At 40.4% G+C, this 20,441-nt stretch overlaps 1 protein-coding gene across 1 annotated transcript; it reads left to right on the plus strand.

Annotated features, from left to right (window-relative positions):
- The first annotated feature begins 1,058 nt into the window (after window positions 1–1,058).
- LOC124547694 (GPI mannosyltransferase 3) lies at window positions 1,059–3,250 on the plus strand. Its single transcript, XM_047125124.1, has one exon. The coding sequence runs from the start codon at window positions 1,194–1,196 to the stop codon at window positions 2,682–2,684; it is 1,491 nt and encodes a 496-aa protein (XP_046981080.1). The 5' UTR covers window positions 1,059–1,193; the 3' UTR covers window positions 2,685–3,250.
- Window positions 3,251–20,441: the final 17,191 nt, after the last annotated feature.

A 20,441-nucleotide genomic window follows, 5' to 3' on the forward strand; every position in this document is an offset into this window, starting at 1 on the left:
GCATGTATTACAGAGATGAAAGAGCTGAGGAGAATGTTGAGAAACAAAGGAATGCGAGAGAGATAAACATTGATCTTGTCAAAAGCATAAGTGTTTTTTGACTTTTAAAAAAAAAATCTCACGAGATAGAATAAACTGATCCTACTTTATTAAGCAATATCTTGTCAAAAGCCGAGAAGCGATTGTTCTTAATGTTCTAGCTCCCTTCAGTACGTAATAAGTGTTTTTTGACTTTAAAAAAAAAAATCTCAGGAGACAGAATAAACTGATTCTACTTTATTAAGCAGCTCCCTTCAGTACCTAATAAGTGTTTTTTGGCTTTTAAAAAAAAATCTCACGAGATAGAATAAACTGATCCTACTTTATTAAGCAATAGTGTTTTTTTGGCTTTTTAAAAAAAAAATTTCACGAGATAGAATAAACTGATCCTACTTTATTAAGCAATAGTGTTTTTTTGGCTTTTAAAAAAAAATCTCACGAGATAGAATAAACTGATCCTACTTTATTAAGCAATATCTTGTCAAAAGCCGAGAAGCGATTCTTCTAGTGTTGTAGCTGCCTTCAGTAGCTGATAAGTGTTTTTTGGCTTTAAAAAAAAAAAATCTCACGAGATAGAATAAACTGATCCTACTTTATTAAGCAATCAGTAAAAAAAACGAAATTGAAACATAACAGCAAAAGCTTATTAGAACACAGAACTGCTTTATTATCTATGCCTCGAAGTGAAGACATTAAGATCTATGACTAAGGAATGACGTCATTGTTCAAAGCCGACGGGTTGTATCCCCTGCTGCACTAGACCCCTAAGTCTGTATTGTTGTCGTATTGTATCGGCAGTCTTATCACCTGTGAAATGGTAAGTCACTTTCCTTACTCCATCGCTTCGCACAATTGAAAGCGGAACAAGAAATCACCATTTCGATAATCCTTAATTCCTTATACACCGTACAGACCGAGAGAAACTTCTTGGCAAATTCAAATATGGCGGGCAATACAGACGATAGTAATCAGCTGGTAGAGCCATCTATCGGTAGGTCCGGTAGTTGAGCATCCCTCATTTCGCTAGCTTTAGACGCCTGTTGTTGTCTGGTGGGCGGAGTCTTGTTGTGGGGTTTGAATGTTTGAAAGCATGTGAGGTGGGAATTGTAGAGTGGACGTGTGTTTTCTTATAGGTGCCAAATAAAAGTGTAATCATGAGACTGAATCATAGAATACCCGTTTGCTTACTTCTGGTACTGCGCTTGGTGTCTGTGTTCCTTGTTTCGACATTTTACGTTCCAGACGAGTACTGGCAATCATTAGAGATAGCTCACAGATTAGCATACGGTTATGGGTATACAACGTGGGAATGGAAAGTTGGTATTAGAAGTTACGTGTATCCAAGTTTGATAGCATTGATGTATAAAATCATGAACATAATTAAAATAGACACTGTGGAGAACTTAATTCTTTTACCACGGATATTTCAAGCATTGTTATGCGTTTGTGCCGATTTAATGTTTCTGCGTTGGTGCAGAACATGTATTGGTGTTACGAATGAGTGGGCGCTGCTTAATATAAGTATCGCTTGGTTTCATGCGTACACTGCGACTCGAACATTAACTAACACCTTAGAAACGGCGCTGACATCAATGGCTTTATGCTTGTATCCATGGACGACAATGCGGAGAGGAGGAGTGGAAACAACGAAATACTTGTGGATCGTAGGATTTGCCTGCCTTATGCGTCCAACAGCATTCGTGATATGGTTACCATTCGCAATTTATCACTTCTTGCAGGCTAGTGACTGGAAAGTTTTGAGCCGTGTGTACATCATGAGAGCAGCTATTTTCATTGTTTTATCAACTGTTGTAGATTCACTTTGCCATGGGTCAGTGACTTGTTCACCCATTAGCTTTCTCTATTACAACTTAGTAAAAAACGTAGCCTCCTTCTATGGAACACATGGGCTGCTTTGGTATTTTACTGTAGGTATTCCTACAGTTTTGGGTGTGCACATCTTTCCATTTGTTCTTGGTTGCAAGGAAGTTATTACTTATAAACAAGATAAAGCAAGAAATGTTTGTTTAGTACTATTTTTTGCAATTTTGTGGACAGTTCTGGTATACAGTATTATTCCACATAAGGAATTTAGATTTATCCTACCCTTGCTTCCAATGATGTTATTTATTGCAACTTTTTGGTTAACAGTGTGGGGAAAACGAAACAGTTTTGGTTATCGTCCAGTATTTATGAAAGTATTTCTAATACTAGGTTCAGTAATTCCGTTTCTGTACTGTGGCATTGTTCACCAAAGAGGAACTCTCGATGTCATGAAGATTTTGGCAGAAGAATCAGCAAAAAATCCTAGTAACACTTCTATATGGTTTCTCATGCCATGCCATTCCACACCTCTGTACAGTCATCTCCATTCTCCTGTGGATGTATTCTTTTTGGAATGTGATCCATTGGCTAGTCAAGATGTGGCTGATGTCTTTTTCAGCAGTCCCTTGACGTGGCTTCATGATAATTTTCCAGAAACAGGTAGAGGTCCCTCTCATATTGTTATTTTTAACAAACTGTATAAGAAAATTGAGGGATTTCTGTCATTACGGCACTATAAACTGTTTCAACAGTTATTTCATTCTCACTTTGTAGAAGGTAATGTAGGTACACACATAATGATTTTCAAAAGAAATGAGTGAAATATTAGGATGTAGGTCTTATGTGATGACTCATTTTTTATTTGAGCGAATTTTATGTGCAGCTTTGGACAAACGTACAAAAACCATAAATGTTGGTGATTTCTTCTTACTGACACTGGTAGTTTCAGTGCACTCTTTTTTTTTATTTGTTCTTATTATATTGCTGCAATATATGGCATCCTCCCATATATTTGTTTTTATGTAAAGTAATAAATGTTAGTATAACTGAGAAGTTAATTTAACAAAGGAGGCACACTACATGTAACTGCAGGAAGCTATTAATCTAAGATCTCATCTCTAATTTGATAGGCATTTATTAAGTTTTTCGTTGATAAAAGTGTACTTAAATAGCAACAGCCAACATTCTTGTTGTGTAAAGTAAACATGTATACATTAGTGCCGGGAAAGAAACCATTTTCTGAATGACTGGGTTTATCAGGTGAGGCTGTAAGATATTTGAATTTTACGTAGCGCTCCATCTTGAGCGTTACATGCAACAGAGAAGTGAATTATAAAATTCTTGTTTGAAACTTGTGTTCCTTGTTTTTGATAACACAAAGCATTAAAAAGACGAACTAATCTCTGTTTTGTAAACTTTTTTCATATGTGATCTGCTGTTCACAATTATCATCTAGATAGTAATGTAAGTACAAAACACACGCATTTACTGGTAGGTTACTTTCATTAGTTGGTACACATACTAAAAATTGGTTTAAAGTACCCCCACTTTCAAGTTTTATAAATTTAAGTGTATTTTCAATTTGTTTATTGAAGTAACTTTCTGGGTGTGTGTACTCTTGTAGCTTTAGTTGTGAAATTTTTTGATATGAACACTTCTTAGGATTATGTGCTCGAAAGAACACTTTAAGTAGGCTACTACAATTTTACTATGAAATAACTGGCACTGATTCTCCAGTTAGGGACAAGAAACAAAATTTTTCTGTGTAAACCGTGTGGCAGTGAACTTCCGTACTGCACCATCCAAGATATACAGATAACTGATGTTCGTACATAATACTTGTTATAAGCTAGAGGTACGTGGCAGCTGACAACAACAGATGCAATATGGGAATGTGCTCCTGTAACTTTGTGGTTTATTCAGATAATGAGGAAAGTTATGCAACTGGTTGATTTAATATTATTATACACCAGTCTTGAAAGTTTCAAAACATTGCCCTCTCTTTGTCTCTCAAGATGTTAAGTTAAATTTCCTTATAGAATACCATAGATTTCTATTAAAAATATAAATAACAATTTTACAGACTATGGTTACTTCAGAGTGGAACAATAAAAACCTGTTACAATTATTAGATCTTCCACATACAATTTTCATTGCACTGTCATCAGAGCATCACACACACAGCCCTGTTACAATGTGTTGTATTGAAATAGTGGCACTGTATACACCGCTAATAGGCAAACCCGAAGATCGTGGTACCAGCCTTTCGCTTTGACCCATGATGGCTGACACCCGTATTTAAAGCTTATACAATGGGGCGACCATGACGTCACTCATTACACAAGAGAACAAACTCAAAGAATATGAAAAAAAAAAAAATTAATTGCAGGAATCATTTGAAAGTAACAGGACTGTTGTGGGAATTGGGGGGTTTGGGGCATGACAAACTAAATATACGACACTCCTAATAATGGATGTGTGCCACAACAAATACAAAAATCCTCAGCAACGAATTAAATCACAGTTTTAAAGAAATCTTGTATTGCCAACATCATTTGACCTTGTTGTTGTGGCCTTCAGTCCAGAGACTGGTTTGATGCAGCTCTCCATGCTACTCTATCCTGTGCAAGCTTCTTCATCTCCCAGTATGTACTGCAGCCTACATCCTTCTGAATCTGCTTAGTGTATTCATCTCTTGGTCCCCCTCTACGATTTTTACTCTCCACGCTGCCCTCCAATTCTAAATCCCTTGATGCCTCAGAACATGACCTACCAACCGATCCCTTCTTCTAGTCAAGTTGTGCCACAAACTCCTCTTCTCCCCAATCCTATTCAATACCTCCTCATTAGTTATGTGATCTACCCATCTAATCTTCAGCATTCTTCTGTAGCACCATCCCGCCTCCGGCCATCCTGATTTAGGTTTTCTGTGATTTCCCTAAATCGCTTCAGGCAAATGCCGGGATGGTTCCTTTGAAAGGGCACGGCCGATTTCCTTCCCCATCCTTCCCTCACCCGAGCTTGCGCTCCGTCTCTAATGACCTCGTTGTCGACGGGACGTAAAACACTAATCTCCTCCTCCTCCTCTGTAGCACCACATTTCAAAAGCTTCTATTCTCTTCTTGTCCAAACTATTTATCGTCCATGTTTCACTTCCATACATGCCTACACTCAATACAAATACTTTTATAAACGACTTCCTGACACTTAAATCTATACTCGATGTTAACAAATCTCTCCTCTTCAGAAACGCGTTCCTTGCCATTGCGAGTCTACATTTTATATCCTCTCTACTTCGACCATCATCAGTTATTTTGCTCCCCAAATAGCAAAACTCCTTTACTACTTTAAGTGTCTCATTTCCTATTCTAATTCCCTCAGCATCATCCGATTTCATTTGACTACATTCCATTATCCTCATTCTGCTTTTGTTGATGTTCATCTTATATCCTCCATTAAAGACACTGTCCATTCCGTTCAACTGCTCTTCCAAGTCCTTTGCTGTCTCTGACAGAATTACAACACCATCAGCGAACCTCAAAGATTTTATTTCTTCTCCATGGATTTTAATACCTACTCCGAATTTTTCTGTTGTTTCCTTTACTGCTTGCTCAATATACAGATTGAATAACATGGGGGAGAGGCTACAACCCTGTCTCACACCCTTCCCAACCACTGCTTCCCCTTCATGTCCCTCAACTCTTATAATTGCCATCTAGTTTCCGTACAAATTGTAAAAAGCTGCCGGCCGCGGTGGTCTAGCGGTTCTAGGCGCGCAGTCCAGAACCGCGCGACTGCTACGGTCACAGGTTCGAATCCTGCATCGGGCATGGATGTGTGTGATGTCCTTAGGTTAGTTAGGTTTAAGTAGTTATAAGTTCTAGGGGACTGATGACCACAGATGTTCAAGTCCCATAGTGCTCAGAGCCATTTTTTTGTAAATAGCCTTTCGCTCCCTGTATTTTACCCCTGCCACCTTCAGAATTTGAAAGAGAGTATTCCAGTCAACATTGTCAAAAGCCTTCTCTAAGTCTACAAATGCTAGAAATCTGGGTTTGCCTTTTCTTAATCTAGCTTCTAAAATAAGTCGCAGGATCAGTATTGCCTCACGTGTTGCCATATTTCCACGGAATCCAAACTGATCTTCCCCGAGGTTGGCTTCTACCAGTTTTTCCATTCGTCTGTAAAGAATTCGCGTTAGTATTTTGCAGCCGTGACTTATTAAACTGATAGTTTGGTAATTTTCACATCTGTCAACACCTGCTTTCTTTGGGATTGGAATTATTATATTATTCTTGAAATCTGAGGGTATTTCACCAGATGGTAGAGTTTTGTCAGGACTGGCACCCCACACACGATATTACCTGAGTAGCAGTCTGTGACATGTTGTGCACACATGACCCATTTAGGGGGAGTCTACAGTTCTCAACCCTGTGGCCCAAGTCCCAAGAAGTCATACACTGGCGTGGGTCACAGAGCCTTTGAAGTGTCTGGTTCCTCAGAACCAGAGGGCCATGATCAGTTCTGGAGACAATTCTGCAAATTGTGAGCTTTGTTGAAACTCCATGCACAAGGCTGGTCTTCTCAGCCTTCTCTGCCAGCCACTTTAATGACCCAGGTATGGCCTCGGAGCCCAGATGAGAGGCATAATTTGTTCCAATGTGTGCCACAATCTGCAGTGGGTTGCACCCTGTTCCATCAATGGCTGCCAGTGTGGATGCAAAATTATATTCGACCTTTTGCAGGAATCTCAAAGTAGTGAGCATGGAGAACATCAACGGCGACTGCAGATAGGTGGTGCTGGGTAAGGAAGCAGCTAGTAAGCAGGAGATCCTTGGTTCAAATCCCACTCTGGCACTCATTTTCACTCATTGCTGCCTATTTTGCATAAAGTACTGGTGCAACACTGACATCAGTAGCTCTTTTCTTTTCTTTCTCTCCGCTTCACCTTCAGTTTGTTTAATATGTGTTACAGATGCGGATTCTGCATGGTGTCTGTTCTTTCAGACATGTCTGAAAGAACAGATCCCACACATTTGTATAATTCATATAAAAAATAGGTACCAGGAATTTCGTTTTACCTATATACCTAAAACATTCATCAACACTAATCTCAGCATACAAGAAACAATTATGCACATATTGTATATCTCAACAAAAGCAACAGGAAGCCCACTGTCTGTTACTGTAATCAGGATGATTCACATCCAATTGACATATTTGTTATGAAAGGGTTGCTGAAATGGATCTGAATCTTTCAGGTAAATTCAATAACTCCCAACATTAAACAATATAAACTGCTTAAATACTTAACAATCACTGTTGTGTGCATTAGTACAACATGAGTAAGCAGATGGGTATTCCTTAATAAGTTGAGATTTATTGTGGACATCTAGTAGATGCCATTTGGTAAAAAATTATGGCAAAGAGTCAGTCCCACTTAGTTCAGAGTCAGTTTCTTCCTCAACACTTGTTACCTGTATTCTGGTCTGTGGAAGAGTCACTGGAATTGCCCAAGAATATTTTTGTGTTTTTGATACTACTTTCTACATTTACTTCACTTTGCAGTGCTTCTTCAAAACCATTTCAGTGTAGCATACAACATTACTCCACTTCGTTGGCATTATTTGTGCCACTGCCTTCCTCTAACAGTTTTTGAATTTCTGCCCCAGTGAAGTTATTATATCAACGAAAATAATCAATTTTTGAAATTATAATGTAACTTGATAGGTAAAAAATCTACTCAAGTGGCGGCAGGAGAACGTACACATGTAAAGGTTAAGGAAAAATTGCAGATTTCCTTAACCTTTACATGTTATGTGCTCTCCTGCTGCCACTTGGTGAGTATGATTTTTATCTATCCAGTTACATTATATTTTCAAATAGTGAATATTTTGATATTTGTTGCCGCATAATGTCTAGTCTGCACCCAAATTTTTTTATGGCGTTGAAGTGGCAGTGACAATGTAGAAGCCCAAAAATTCTGTAGCCATGTCCTTTAGCTAACTTATCCATAACATAATTTTGAAACTATGGCTCATATTTATACGAGCTCTGCCATACATAAATTGCCCTGAACTTTTACGTTGTAGCATTTCAACAGTGTCCAGTTTTTTCCAGCATGGAAGACAATAATTCTTGCGCCCTTTCCCATGGCAAAAGCAAAATTCCTCATACACTATCTTCTGTCCAGTTTTTTCCGATAGACTTACCGCCATTTACCCATGTTTTGTTGAGCCACACAGTGTCTTCAAAATGCACTTAACAATGTTTCCTAATAATCAACGGTGCCACACTATGATGCCACCTCTCTCCATTACAATTTTCTATTCATTAATTTTTTTGTACCAAAAATTGAGAGGACTAATAACTGTGAATGAAGATGTCTTGCTACCACAGAATCATTCTGACTTGTGAAAAGTAACATACAACTTCTTTTTTTTCTTTTAGTTGTGTATTCTTTTCTCTCATAATATCCATATATGTGGTGACGAACATCCCTTTGGTGTAGTGAGTTTGTTGGTTCAAATGGCTCTGAGAACTTTGTGACTTAACTTCTGAGGTCATCGGTCGCCTAGAACTTAGAACTAATTAAACCCAACTAACCTAAGGACATCACACACATCCATGCCCGAGGCAGGATTCGAACCTGCGACCGTAGGGGTCGCTCGGCTCCAGACTGTAGCGCCTAGAACCGCATGGCCACTCCGGCCGGCAGAGTGAGTTTGTTGCTCTTGGTTCTGCCCTCTCCTTTTTACCGAATGTGAATTAGGCTCTTCCTCTTCTGCACAATATTTTTCCTTACAAAATTTGACAGCAGTGTTTTACGTAAATTAAATTCTGTATGTTCTGGAAACAAATTTCAAATGCCTGGAGCATATATATTAGAATGTTTGGCACCCGTTCCAGATTTCACTCCACTAGTACAGTGCTACAAAAAATGTGTGTCTAGGTGTATATAATGATTTCACTGTTTCTCATCAAATTAATGGGAAATATCAAACAGTGGAAAATTCAGGATGGAATGTAACAATATTGTGGAAGGGAAAGTTGCTACTCACCCTTCAGTGGAGATGCTGAGTTGCAGATAGGCACAACAAAAAGACTGTCACAAATAATAGATTTCGGCCAGCACAACCTTTGTCAAAATTGTTTCTTGGTCACAGTTTGATGGTGGTCATTCATGCGGACAGACATCTTGTTAATTGTCATGTCCACATAGAATGCAGCACAGTGGTTGCAGCTTAGCTTGTAGACCAAATGACTGGTTTCACAGCCTTTGATGGGATAGGTGATGTTAGTGACTGGGCTGGAGCAGGTGGTGGTGCATCTAGATATATTACAGGGGTATGAGCAATGAGGTAAGGGATTGGAAGCAGGGGTTGTGTAAGGATGGCCGAGTACACTGTGTAGGTTCGGTGGATGGCGGAATACCACAGTGCGAGGGGGTGGGAAGGTTAGTGGGCAGGACATTTCTCATTTCAGGGCACGACGAGAGGTAATCAAAACCCTGGTTTACGTTCAGTATGCATCTTTATGTTGAACAACCAAACCCAAAGCTTGTGGCAGTTACACATTGGCATGACTTGTGTTGTCCTGAAATGGTCACATCACGTGCAATGTGTCCAAACACATCAATGAATGAGTTCAGTCCACAAATAATGTACAAATCTCATGAATAATGCAAATGTTTGTGTTAGGCGTTTTTAGAATACAAGTGTTGAAAACCTGCACCTATATGTAATAATGGAAACCTGTAAATAGTGACAATATTATGAAAAGCATAGTTGCTACTCACCATATAACAGAGATGCTGAGTCACAAACAGGCACAACAAAAAGACTGTGAAACAAAGTTTTCAGGCAAAAAGGCCTTCATCCGAATATCAGTCTATTCAGGGGCCATCTAGATGAATCATTTCTAAGCACCCAGAATCCCAACCTGAACCTAGTTCAGATTCATTGATGATCTGGATTGAGGATGAGGATACCCTATCAACATTCCTCCATTCACTTCACTTGGTCCTCAACCCAACAAGCCACCTTCCTCAGTGTCAACCTCCAACTTAAGGATGGCTACATCATCAGTACCTCCATCCATGTCAAACCTTCCAAACACCAGCAATACTTCCACTTTTAAAGCTGCCATCCATTTCATACCAAGAAGCCCCTGTGTCCGTTGCATCCATAGTGACGAGCAGTCCCTCTTGAAATATACCAAGAGTCTCACTGAGGCCTTCACAGACTGTAATTACCTTCCCAACCTTGGAGAAAAACATATCTCCCATGCCTTATCTCTCTAGTACTCACCACCTCCCAAAGTCCCACTGTCCAGCCACAGAGAAGTGTTCTCCTCTTTGCTCAGTACCTCCCAGGATTGGAGCAACTGAAAAACGTTCTCTGCCAGGGTTCTGACTACCATAAACACAGGCTACTTTGGCCCACTTTTGAACAATTTCATACAATTTACCCTTCAAACAAATCATTTTTTTTACATAAGTTCTGGTAACCTTTTTATACAATTATAACATCTTATATTTAAATGCTGTACACTTTTTGACCAAATATTTTTTTTTTCAATTTAATTTTTAATTTTGGGCCATTGTTACCCTAAGGATAGAATAACTTTGGCCCAACGTAGTATTTCAATAGAAAAAGAGTGGTATATATGCAAGTGACAAAGAAAGACCTGGGTATTTAAAAACAAATATTGTTTAATGATTATAGTAATATTTTACACCAAGTTATAAATACATAGCTAAGTCAAAGTGTAAAGTTCTTTCAAAAAAGGAATTTTTACGTTTAAATGAAATCAACCTTAAAAAGGCCTCTTTTTACAAGCTTTGGTAGCTGAATAACTTTTACAATGTCACACCACCGGTAAAATAACGTATCCTTTTCTTGGGGCCACTTCCAAAATTTTTTGGTCGGCGCCATACAGTCCACTGTCGCTCCCTCCTCTGCCACAGAGAGCACCGACCCTGGGAATTGGAGTCTGTTCCAATGAACAACAACAAATTTGTCCTTTTCTACAAGTCCCTTCATGTCTTCATTGCTTCCTTTTGGATCTCCAACATTAGCAGTTGGGAAGCTTGTACTGGGTCTTGAATCGTCTAAGTTAATTGGTTTATCTGGTTCATTTGACACTAAAAGAGTCTTCATAGCTGCTGGAAAAAAACAGGTCGCTGTGACATGAGGACGCTAAGCTGAAATTGTCATCATCGTCGTCTGTTGATAGGCTTGCCACTCTTTTGCCCCTTCTTTTCTTTTTGTTTCCACCTATTTTTTTTCTAGTATCTTCTTTTTCTTTTCAATTTTTTTTCTGGTTTTTCAAAGCTTCTTTTCTTTTTCTCGTGTATTTCATTCTGCTGTTTTTGTTGGTACTGAAGGATTTCAATTGAAGATATACTTTTTCCTGCAGGGACTTACAATTTTCAATGTTTTGTTGTTCGTGGCTTAACAACTTCTTGTCTTTTTTCCTTAAGGTGTTTGATAAATGTTTGTCCTATTAAATGAAGGTTACCAGAAGCATTGTATGATAGCAATCGCTTGAAAATTTCTTCTTTGCTGATTGGGTGGATTCCAGCCTTTTTAAATCCAGTCAAAAGATTATCCCGTACATTCGACTCTATGCTGTCTAAGGCTTTTTTAACAGTCTTGGGAAAATGTCCTTTGAGAGTGTGGATGCAACTCTGCCACTGTCTGATTGCTTCCACTCTGTAAGAACTTGTCTCCATTTCATTTTGAGAAGCCTAAAGTAAGCCAAATCAAGTAGCTGTGTTAAATGCGAAGAGTTCGGAGGCAGGTAGACAAATTGGATGTTGTTCTCTTAATAAAGCTTAAGAAGATTCACACTTATATGTGAACCGAGATTGTCACCGAAGACTACTTTTTTGCCTTCTTGCTTTTTTAGACCAGGAAGTAGATGAGTTGGAAAACCAATGTGTGTGTGTGTGTGTGTGTGTGTGTGGTCTCTCGAGCTGATTACATGTATTTTGTCACTGTCTGCTAGATAAAACAAAATAGGACTGTCTAATTTTGCAGCAATTGTAATACACACCAAATAAACAAGACTGTTTTGGAACAAATGGTCATTTTTATGAGTTGACAGAATATAATTCACAAAATACCAGTATCAAATGGATATTAGGCCTACTACAAGCAAAAAGCTTTACGTTACGAAATAGTTTCACATTTCACTCATATGCTCCAGCTTCTCAAGCATGAGATCGAATAGTAGTAGTATGAAATTTTTATAAAAACTTGGAATCATCATATTCTTCCATAATTTGTATGATGTCCCTATTCCTTCTCGTTCCTCATTCTAACAAACAATCTTGTCATCACTAATTCTGTAACTATTCCTGCCAGTGTCAAACCTTTTCTCCGGTTAACTTCACTAACCCTGCCATAATCACCGGTTAGTTATCCCACATTTTTTTCTCCGGTTAGGCGTTATTATGTGTTTGTACAACACGTTTTCTGTGCTACTCCCAGAATAGAACTTAAGCGCCTTTTAGCTAGGGTCTGTACAGCTAGCCCTTACTAGTGTAGCAGTCTGGCCGAAAATTTTCTGTCAAAATTTCATTTTCTTGGATACACTGAGAAGAGAGAAGATAAAACGTAATCTTTCTTACCTATTATTCCTGTTAGTTATTTATTTCCACTCTGGTTGTCTGAATCTATGGCTTGCACTAGTAATTATAACAATGCTGATCATTCACAAACCCAGTCAATTACGTAAACAAAGAGCGATTGGCATTCACCAGTTTTGTTTGATTCTGCTCAGCTCGTATAGCCCCGTCCCCTTTTGTCTGCAGGGAAGCTTATTTTCAGATGCGACAGGGATTCCCCTGGCAGACACATGCATGCATTCAAAAATCAATTTAGAATGTGTTCCAAAATGTTGAAAAACCAACATGGATGCGTCTCAAAATCATATGAATAATCGATAGACCAACGTGCACTGAATGCTAGGTGCTTTGTGAAGCGAGATTTTTTCCCTCAAGAATATGAATTTGACCCTCCCCCCATGAAATTGGCGCCCGGGGCTGATACCCCGGTCTGACCCCCTCTCCCCACCCCATAGATCTGGGCCTGTTGGGCATGCGTGAATCTGGCAGCCTGGGTGCAGCAGTAAGATTTTTCTGGGTAGCATCTGGCTGCTTGCTGCTACTGCTTATACAGCTAACAGCCACAAGCGAGAGAAGGTACTATTCATATGCAACTCAACTGTGCATGCAACTGACCTCGCTCGCAACTGCTCAAACAAATCTAATGTAAACAGTTGTGATGTCACGCTCATCAGAGGCAATTTGTTGTTCTGAGGCATCGAATAGCCTTCCTAAGGACTTCAACCCATTTTGCTGTCGGCAGACGCCTGTATGAGCACTGTGATTTTTGTTGTGTGTAGCGCATTTCATTTGCAATTTAAGTTGTATTTTCGTTTTTTTTCTGTCGTTCATGTTTTGGGTTTTTCCCGGATCTCCCATTGTTCCAGGTTGTATACACCCTGTGCTAGTGTTCGATACTTCTGTTAGCATCCACCTCCATGGCCTCGTACACTGACTTTCTTTATGCAACCAGTTGCCTCCTTTGCTTTTTCTACTGTTTAGAATTAGCCTTCAGTGTATTTGCTAGTCTGTTCGCAAATAAATAATGTTAATCGGACCCTGGAATTCCATGAGCCTCCTGCTGTGAGAATCCCGTTGAGTCCCAGAATCTGCACCTCTCGTATATGCCCTGAGGCAGTGTTTGCTGCTGATCCAAGTTGTCAGCCTGCCTTCACTGGGAATTTGTCTTTCTGCATTTGCTCGCCACAGCTCGAAAATTTCAGACTGCCCACAAATTCGCTAACTTTTCTCAATCCTGCGTTAGAACACGACATAGGTAAACATTTCTGGTGCCAGGTGTGGGGTATTTTAGACACACATGGGGGCTCTGCACATACTCGGCCCAGCATCATGACTGTACTGGAGGGTTTGAGAGTCATATGAGAAGCAGCACTTGCACTGCAGTGAGAACAGATGGAGCGTGAAGAGCAGCAAAAATACACAGAGGTCCTGAGATCGGCAGCTGATGAGGGAAGATGTGGCCAGGGCAGCCTTATCTACATGACAAAGTGGGGGTCGCGGGAAGGTCTGAGCGACAACGGGACGGAGCTGGTGGTGCAGCCCAGGGAGGCCAATCAGAGCAATGGCACACGGTGACAGTGCAACCAGGCAGTGGAAGATGTGCAGCACCTTCGTGACTTTCAGCGGCAGCGGCAACCTGTGAGCAGATGACAGGCAGCAGCCGGCAATGGCTTGGTGCAGCACAGCTGAGGACAATGTGACACCACAGGCATTGCATGGTCATATCCTACTCTGCTCGGCTCGGCTGAGCAGAGCTATCCGCCTTCAGCAATGATGCTATGTTGCATCGCCTCTGCACAATGCATCAGCAGGTAAAAGTCATGGCCTCGTCTAACAATGCCGTTGCTGATGGTGGAACAGTAGTATCTAAGATTAGTATCAGTGACACCCTTAAACTCATTCCCCAGGCTTTCGATGGTATAAAATTGGCATTAAATGAATTTATAAATAATGTGGATATAGCTTTTGAATTAATGTGTGAAGCTGACCATCCAATATTGTTAAAATTTGTAAAAACATGTATTCAGGTTCCTGCGCGAAGTAGACTGCTCGTGTGTGAATTCTCTTCCAACTGGGAAGAAGTAAGAAACATTTTGTTGGAAAATTACTCATGTAAGCATACTTTGGATTACTACGCTTGTAATACATTTTCTGGTAGGCAATCAAAGGGAGGATTGATTGCAGATGGGACCAGTGAAGTAGATACACTTCAACATCAGTTTCATGAAGCTGTCCATGGTGCAATGGCAGTATCTGTCATTAGTAGGAAAAATTAAGCACAGTGTATTCATTCAGGGTATCTATCATGAGTGCATACAAACGATTGTGTGTGCAAGGGGCAAAAACATTCCCTCATTGAGGCTGTTGAGATAGCTTTGACTGAAGAGTCGGCAGTTATGTCCACCAAGGAAAAAGGATTTGGAGACAAAAGTTATCAGGGCAAGACGGGGGAGTTAACATGAAGTGTTCGTCATGTGGATGTGTAGGGTACACATCTAAGAATTGCAGATGTAATGTTAAGTGTAAAACCTTGGGCATTCGGCATTTTATGTGAGACCGCCGACTTGAGAAAAGAATTCACAAAGTAGAAGTGACTCTAGCATATCGAGAGTCAGAGCCTCAAAAGACAGTCAGGTGCGAAAGTTGCAGTTTACTGGGGCACAGAGGTCCCTGTAAGAAAGCGAAGCCAGCTGTGTGTTTCAGATGTCATAGGTCAGGGCACATTGCTAGAGTGTGTACTGAGAATGCAGGGAATTCTGTGAACAATAAGAAGCAGGGAAGAAAAAGAAAGCATAAAATTAGTCACCTTATGCTGCATTTGGAAAGGTATTCATCTACATCCATACTCCGCAAGCCACCTGACGGTGTGTGGCGGAGGGTACCTTGAGTACCTCTATCGGTTCTCCCTTCTATTCCAGTCTCGTATTGTTCGTGGAAAGAAGGATTGTCGGTATGCCTCTGTGTGGGCTCTAATCTCTCTGATTTTATCCTCATGGTCTCTTCGCGAGATATACGTAGGAGGGAGCAATATACTGCTTGACTCCTCAGTGAAGGTATGTTCTCAAAACTTCAACAAAAGCCCATACTGAGCTACTGAGTGTCTCTCCTGCAGAGTCTTCCACTGGAGTTTATCTATCATCTCCGTAACGCTTTCGCGATTACTAAATGATCCTGTAACGAAGCGCGCTGCTCTCCGTTGGATCTTCTCTATCCCTTCTGTCAACCTTATCTGGTATGGATCCCACACTGCTGAGCAATATTCAAGCAGTGGGTGAAAAAGCATACTGTAACCTACTTTCTTTGTTTTCGGATTGCATTTCCATAGGATTCTTCCAATGAATCTCAGTTTGGCATCTGCTTTACCGACGATCAACTTTATATGATCATTCCATTTGAAATCACTCCTAATGCGTACTCCCAGATAATTTATGGAATTAACTGCTTTCAGTTGCTGACCTGCTATATTGTAGCTAAATGATAAGGGATCTTTCTTTCTGTGTATTCACAGCACATTACACTTGTCTACATTGAGATTCAATTGCCAATCCCTGCACCATGCGTCAATTCGCTTCAGATCCTCCTGCATTTCAGTACAATTTTCCAGTGTTACAACCTCTCGATATACCACAGTATCATCCGCAAAAAGCCTCAGTGAACTTCCAATGTCATCCACAAGGTCATTTATGTATATTGTGAATAGCAACGGTCCTGCGGCACACTTGAAATCACTCTTACTTCAGAAGACTTCTCTCCATTGAGAATGACATGCTGCATTCTGTTATCTAGGAACTATTCAATCCAATCACACAATTGGTCTGATAGTCCATATGCTCTTATTTTGTTCATTAAACGACTGTGGGGAACTGTATCGAATGCCTTGCGGAAGTCAAGAAACACGGCATCTACCTGGGAACCCGTGTCTTATGGCCCTCTGAGTCTCGTCGACTGTGAAAGTAAAAATGAGTTTGTACAACAGAATTGCCCACAGAGCACAGAAAGTCCATTAAAATTGCTTCTAGGTAATGGAGCACAAATTAGCTTTTTCAGTATGAAGTATCTGCGAAGCCAGGTCGGGTATAGACCTGAAGAAAGTATAAAGGTTAAAGGTATCACAAGTCCAGTCATGCATACACACAAACACAGATATATACATGGAAGAGACAAAGATACTGGTACACTTGACTAATATTGTGTAGGGCTCCCGCGAGCATGCAGAAGTGCCACAACATGACATGGTATGGACTCAATTAATGTCTGAAGTAATGCTGGAGGGAATTGGCACCATGGATCCTGCACGGCTGTCCATAAATCCGTAAGAGTATGAGGGGGTGGAGATCTCTTCTGAACAGAACGTTGCAAGACATCTAAGATGTGCTCAATAATGATCATGTCTGGGGAGTTTGGTGGGCAATGGAAGTGTTTCAACTCAGAAGAGTGTTCCTGGAGCCACTCTGTAGCAATTCTGGATGTGTGGGGTGTTGCTTTGTCCTGTTGGAATTGCGCAAACCCTTTTGAATGCCAAATGGACATGAATGGATGCAGGTGATCAAACAGGATGCCTACGTACAAGTGACTATCAGAGTCATATCTAGACAGATTATGGGTCCTATATCACACCAACTGCACATGCCCCACACCATTACAGAGTCTTCATGGCTTGAGCAGTCCCCTGCTGAAATGCGGGGTCCACGGATTCACGAGGTTGCCTCCATACCCATACACGTCCATCCGCTTGATACATCTACATCTACATGATTACTCTGCAATTCACATTTAAGTGCTTGGCAGAGGGTTCATTGAACCACAATCATACTATCTCCGTACCATTCCACTCCTGAACAGCGCGCGTGAGAAACGAACACCTAAACCTTTCTGTTCAAGCTCTGATTTCTCTTATTTTATTTTGATGATCATTCCTACCTATGTAGGTTGGGCTCAACAAAATATTTTCGCATTCGGAAGAGAAAGTTGGTGCCTGAAATTTCGTAAATAGATCTCGCCGTGATGAAAAACATCTTTGCTTTAATGACTTCCATCCCAACTCACGTATCATACCTGCCACACTCTCTTCCCTATTACATGATAATATAAAACGAGCTGCCCTTTTTTGCACCCTTTCGATGTCCTCCGTCAATCTCATCTGGTAAGGATCCCACACCGCCCAGCAATATTCTAACAGAGGACGAACGAGTGTAGTGTAAGCTGTCTCTTTAGTGGACTTGTTGCATCTTCTAAGTGCTCTGCCAATGAAATGCAACCTTTGGCTCGCCTTCCCCACAATATTATCTAGGTGGTCTTTCCAACTGAAGTTGTTCGTAATTTTTACACCCAGGTGCTTAGTTGAATTGACAGCCTTGAGAATTGTACTATTTATCAAGTAATCGGATTTCTTTTGGAACTCATGTGGATTACCTCACACTTTTCGTTATTTAGCGTCAACTGCCACCTGCCACACCATACAGCAATCTTTTCTAAATCACTTTGCAACTGATACTGGTCGTCGTATGACATTACTAGACGGTAAATTACAGCATCATCTGCGAACAACCTAAGAGAACTGCTCAGATTGTTACCCAGGTCATTTATATAGATCAGGAGCAGCAGAGGTCCCAGGACAATACAATTTAAAATGAGACTCGTCCAACCAGGCAACATATTTCCAGTCGTCAACAGTACAATGTGTTGATGGGCCCAGACGCGGCATAGACCTTCGTGTCTGCAGTCATCAAGGGTACATGAATGGGCCTTTGGCTGCGAAAGCCCATATCGATGAAGTTTCATTGAATGGTTTGCACACTAACACTTGTTGATGGCCCATCACTGAAATCCATAGCAATTTGTGGAAGGTTTGCACTTCTGTCACGTTGAACAATTCTGTTCAGTCACTGTCGGTCCTGTTCTTGCAGGATCTTTTTCCAACCATAGGAATGTCAGAGGTTTGATATTTTACTGGCTTCCTGAATATTCACAGTACACTCACGAAATGGTTGTAAGGGAAAATCCCCGCTTTATCGCTACCTCGGCGATGCTGTGTCCCATTGCTCGTGCGCAGACTATGACACCAAGTTCAAACTCCCTGAAATCTTGATAACCTGCCATTGTAGCAGCAGTAACCAATCTAACAACTGCGCCAGATATTTGTTGCCCTGTATAGGCACTGCCGACCGCAGCACTGTGTTCTGCCTGTTTACATATCTCTGTATTTGAGTATGCATGCCTATACTAGTTTCTTTGGCACTTCTGTGTACATGCAGGATGGCAGTTTTAGATCTTGGAATAGACCGGAAATCAAGAATGAAACTTAAGTTTCATCTGCTAGGAGGGAACACGATATTCCCTACGCTGGTTTAATTGGCAGAGACTTCTTTACGAAGCATGGTGTAGTAATTGATTACACCAAGAGAATCAGAGATAGACTCGTTGAATGGTGTACAGCAATAGAAGCATAGTGCGCAAGTACACGGGCAAGGCTTAGGAAGCCACAAACAGATTCTGAAACTGCAAGGTGTGAATGCAGTGGAATTCAAGGTTCTCTGAGCTGTTCAGAGGGGCCAGTAAACAACAATATGCTGAAGAAATGGCAAAGTAAACAAGGCACCGGTACACAGATGTGTTACCTATGGGAAACAGACACTGCAGAGTCTAAGGCAAGCCAGGTGGCTAGAATAAAGTTGGGTGCTTGTGAGGAAAGTATTTCGTGATAAAGGTTGTGGATACTAACCTAAAAGAAAGCATTATCAAGAAACAAGAGTTGCAGAAAGGTGTGTACCTACCAGAGGCACTGGTGAGTGTATAAAAAGGTTGTTGTTTAATTAGTGTGTTAAATTCATGGGAAAAAGTGATTTCTATGGAGATATCAGAAAAGGTGGTTTCTATGGAGATGCCTCAGATTGAGGTGGAAGACATTCTGCAATTGAGCGCTGAAGTCCAAAGCAGACTGCGTGCAAGGCAGACAAGATCTCGAGTGAGGAAAAATCAAGGACCAGGATATTAAAAGAAAACTTGCAGTTAGATAATTTAAATGTCATAGAAAAATAGTGTAAAGCTGCTTATATCATCTTCCATTTGCCAGGGGATAAATTGACATATACTGATACAATTTGGCATCAAATGAAACTGATTACCGAAGCAGAGGGACAAGTAATTTGCTCTCCCACTTACAGAATACTAGAATTGCAGAAAGAAGTGTTACAACAGGAGATAAACCAGATGTTGGAGGGCGATATAATAGTACCTTCAAGAAGCGTCTATAATTCTCCGTTACTCATGATTCCCAAAAACATAGCTGCATATAGTACAAGGAAATGGAGGGTGGTAGCTGATTACAGAAAACTAAATGACGTTACTGTCAACAGTCTTCCCTCTTTTATGTATAGATGGAATTTTAGATGGACTGGGTAAAGCAAAATATTTTTTGATGCTTGATCTGGTTAAGGGATACTGTCAGGTGTTACTACATGAAAAAGACAGAGCACTTACCACTTTCAGAACACCATACACTCATTATATGTACAAAAGAATGCCAATGCGACTTCATTCTGCACCCTCCACATTCAAAAAATTTATGAATTTCGTTCTCATGGGTTTACAGGGTAAAAAAATAATTATTTATTTAGATGATGTAGTAATTTTTGACCTATTGAGGACACAAGAGCACAATGTCCAATTGGGCAAAGCTTTTGAGAGGCTAAGGCAACATAACTTGCAGTTGCAGGTTGATAAAGGTGAATTTTTAAAAAAGGAGGTCACATATCTGGCACATGTCTTAATCGAAGCAGGCTTAAAACCAGACTCAAACAAACTAAAAGCAATGACGGAATACCTCCGGCACAGTACAACGACAGCATTAAAAAGTTTAGTGAAGTGGCAAAACCACTACATGAGTTGTTGAAAAAAGGTGTTAGGTATGAATGCAGCAACAAGAGGCATTCCAAGCACTAAAACA

This window comes from Schistocerca americana, chromosome 1 (genome assembly GCF_021461395.2).
Source record: "Schistocerca americana isolate TAMUIC-IGC-003095 chromosome 1, iqSchAmer2.1, whole genome shotgun sequence".
Lineage (NCBI taxonomy): Eukaryota > Metazoa > Arthropoda > Insecta > Orthoptera > Acrididae > Schistocerca > Schistocerca americana.

Coding starts and splice junctions, on each gene's coding strand:
- LOC124547694 (XM_047125124.1), top strand. CDS start 1,194: ATGAGACTGAATCATAGAATACCCGTTTGCTTACTTCTGGTACTGCGC.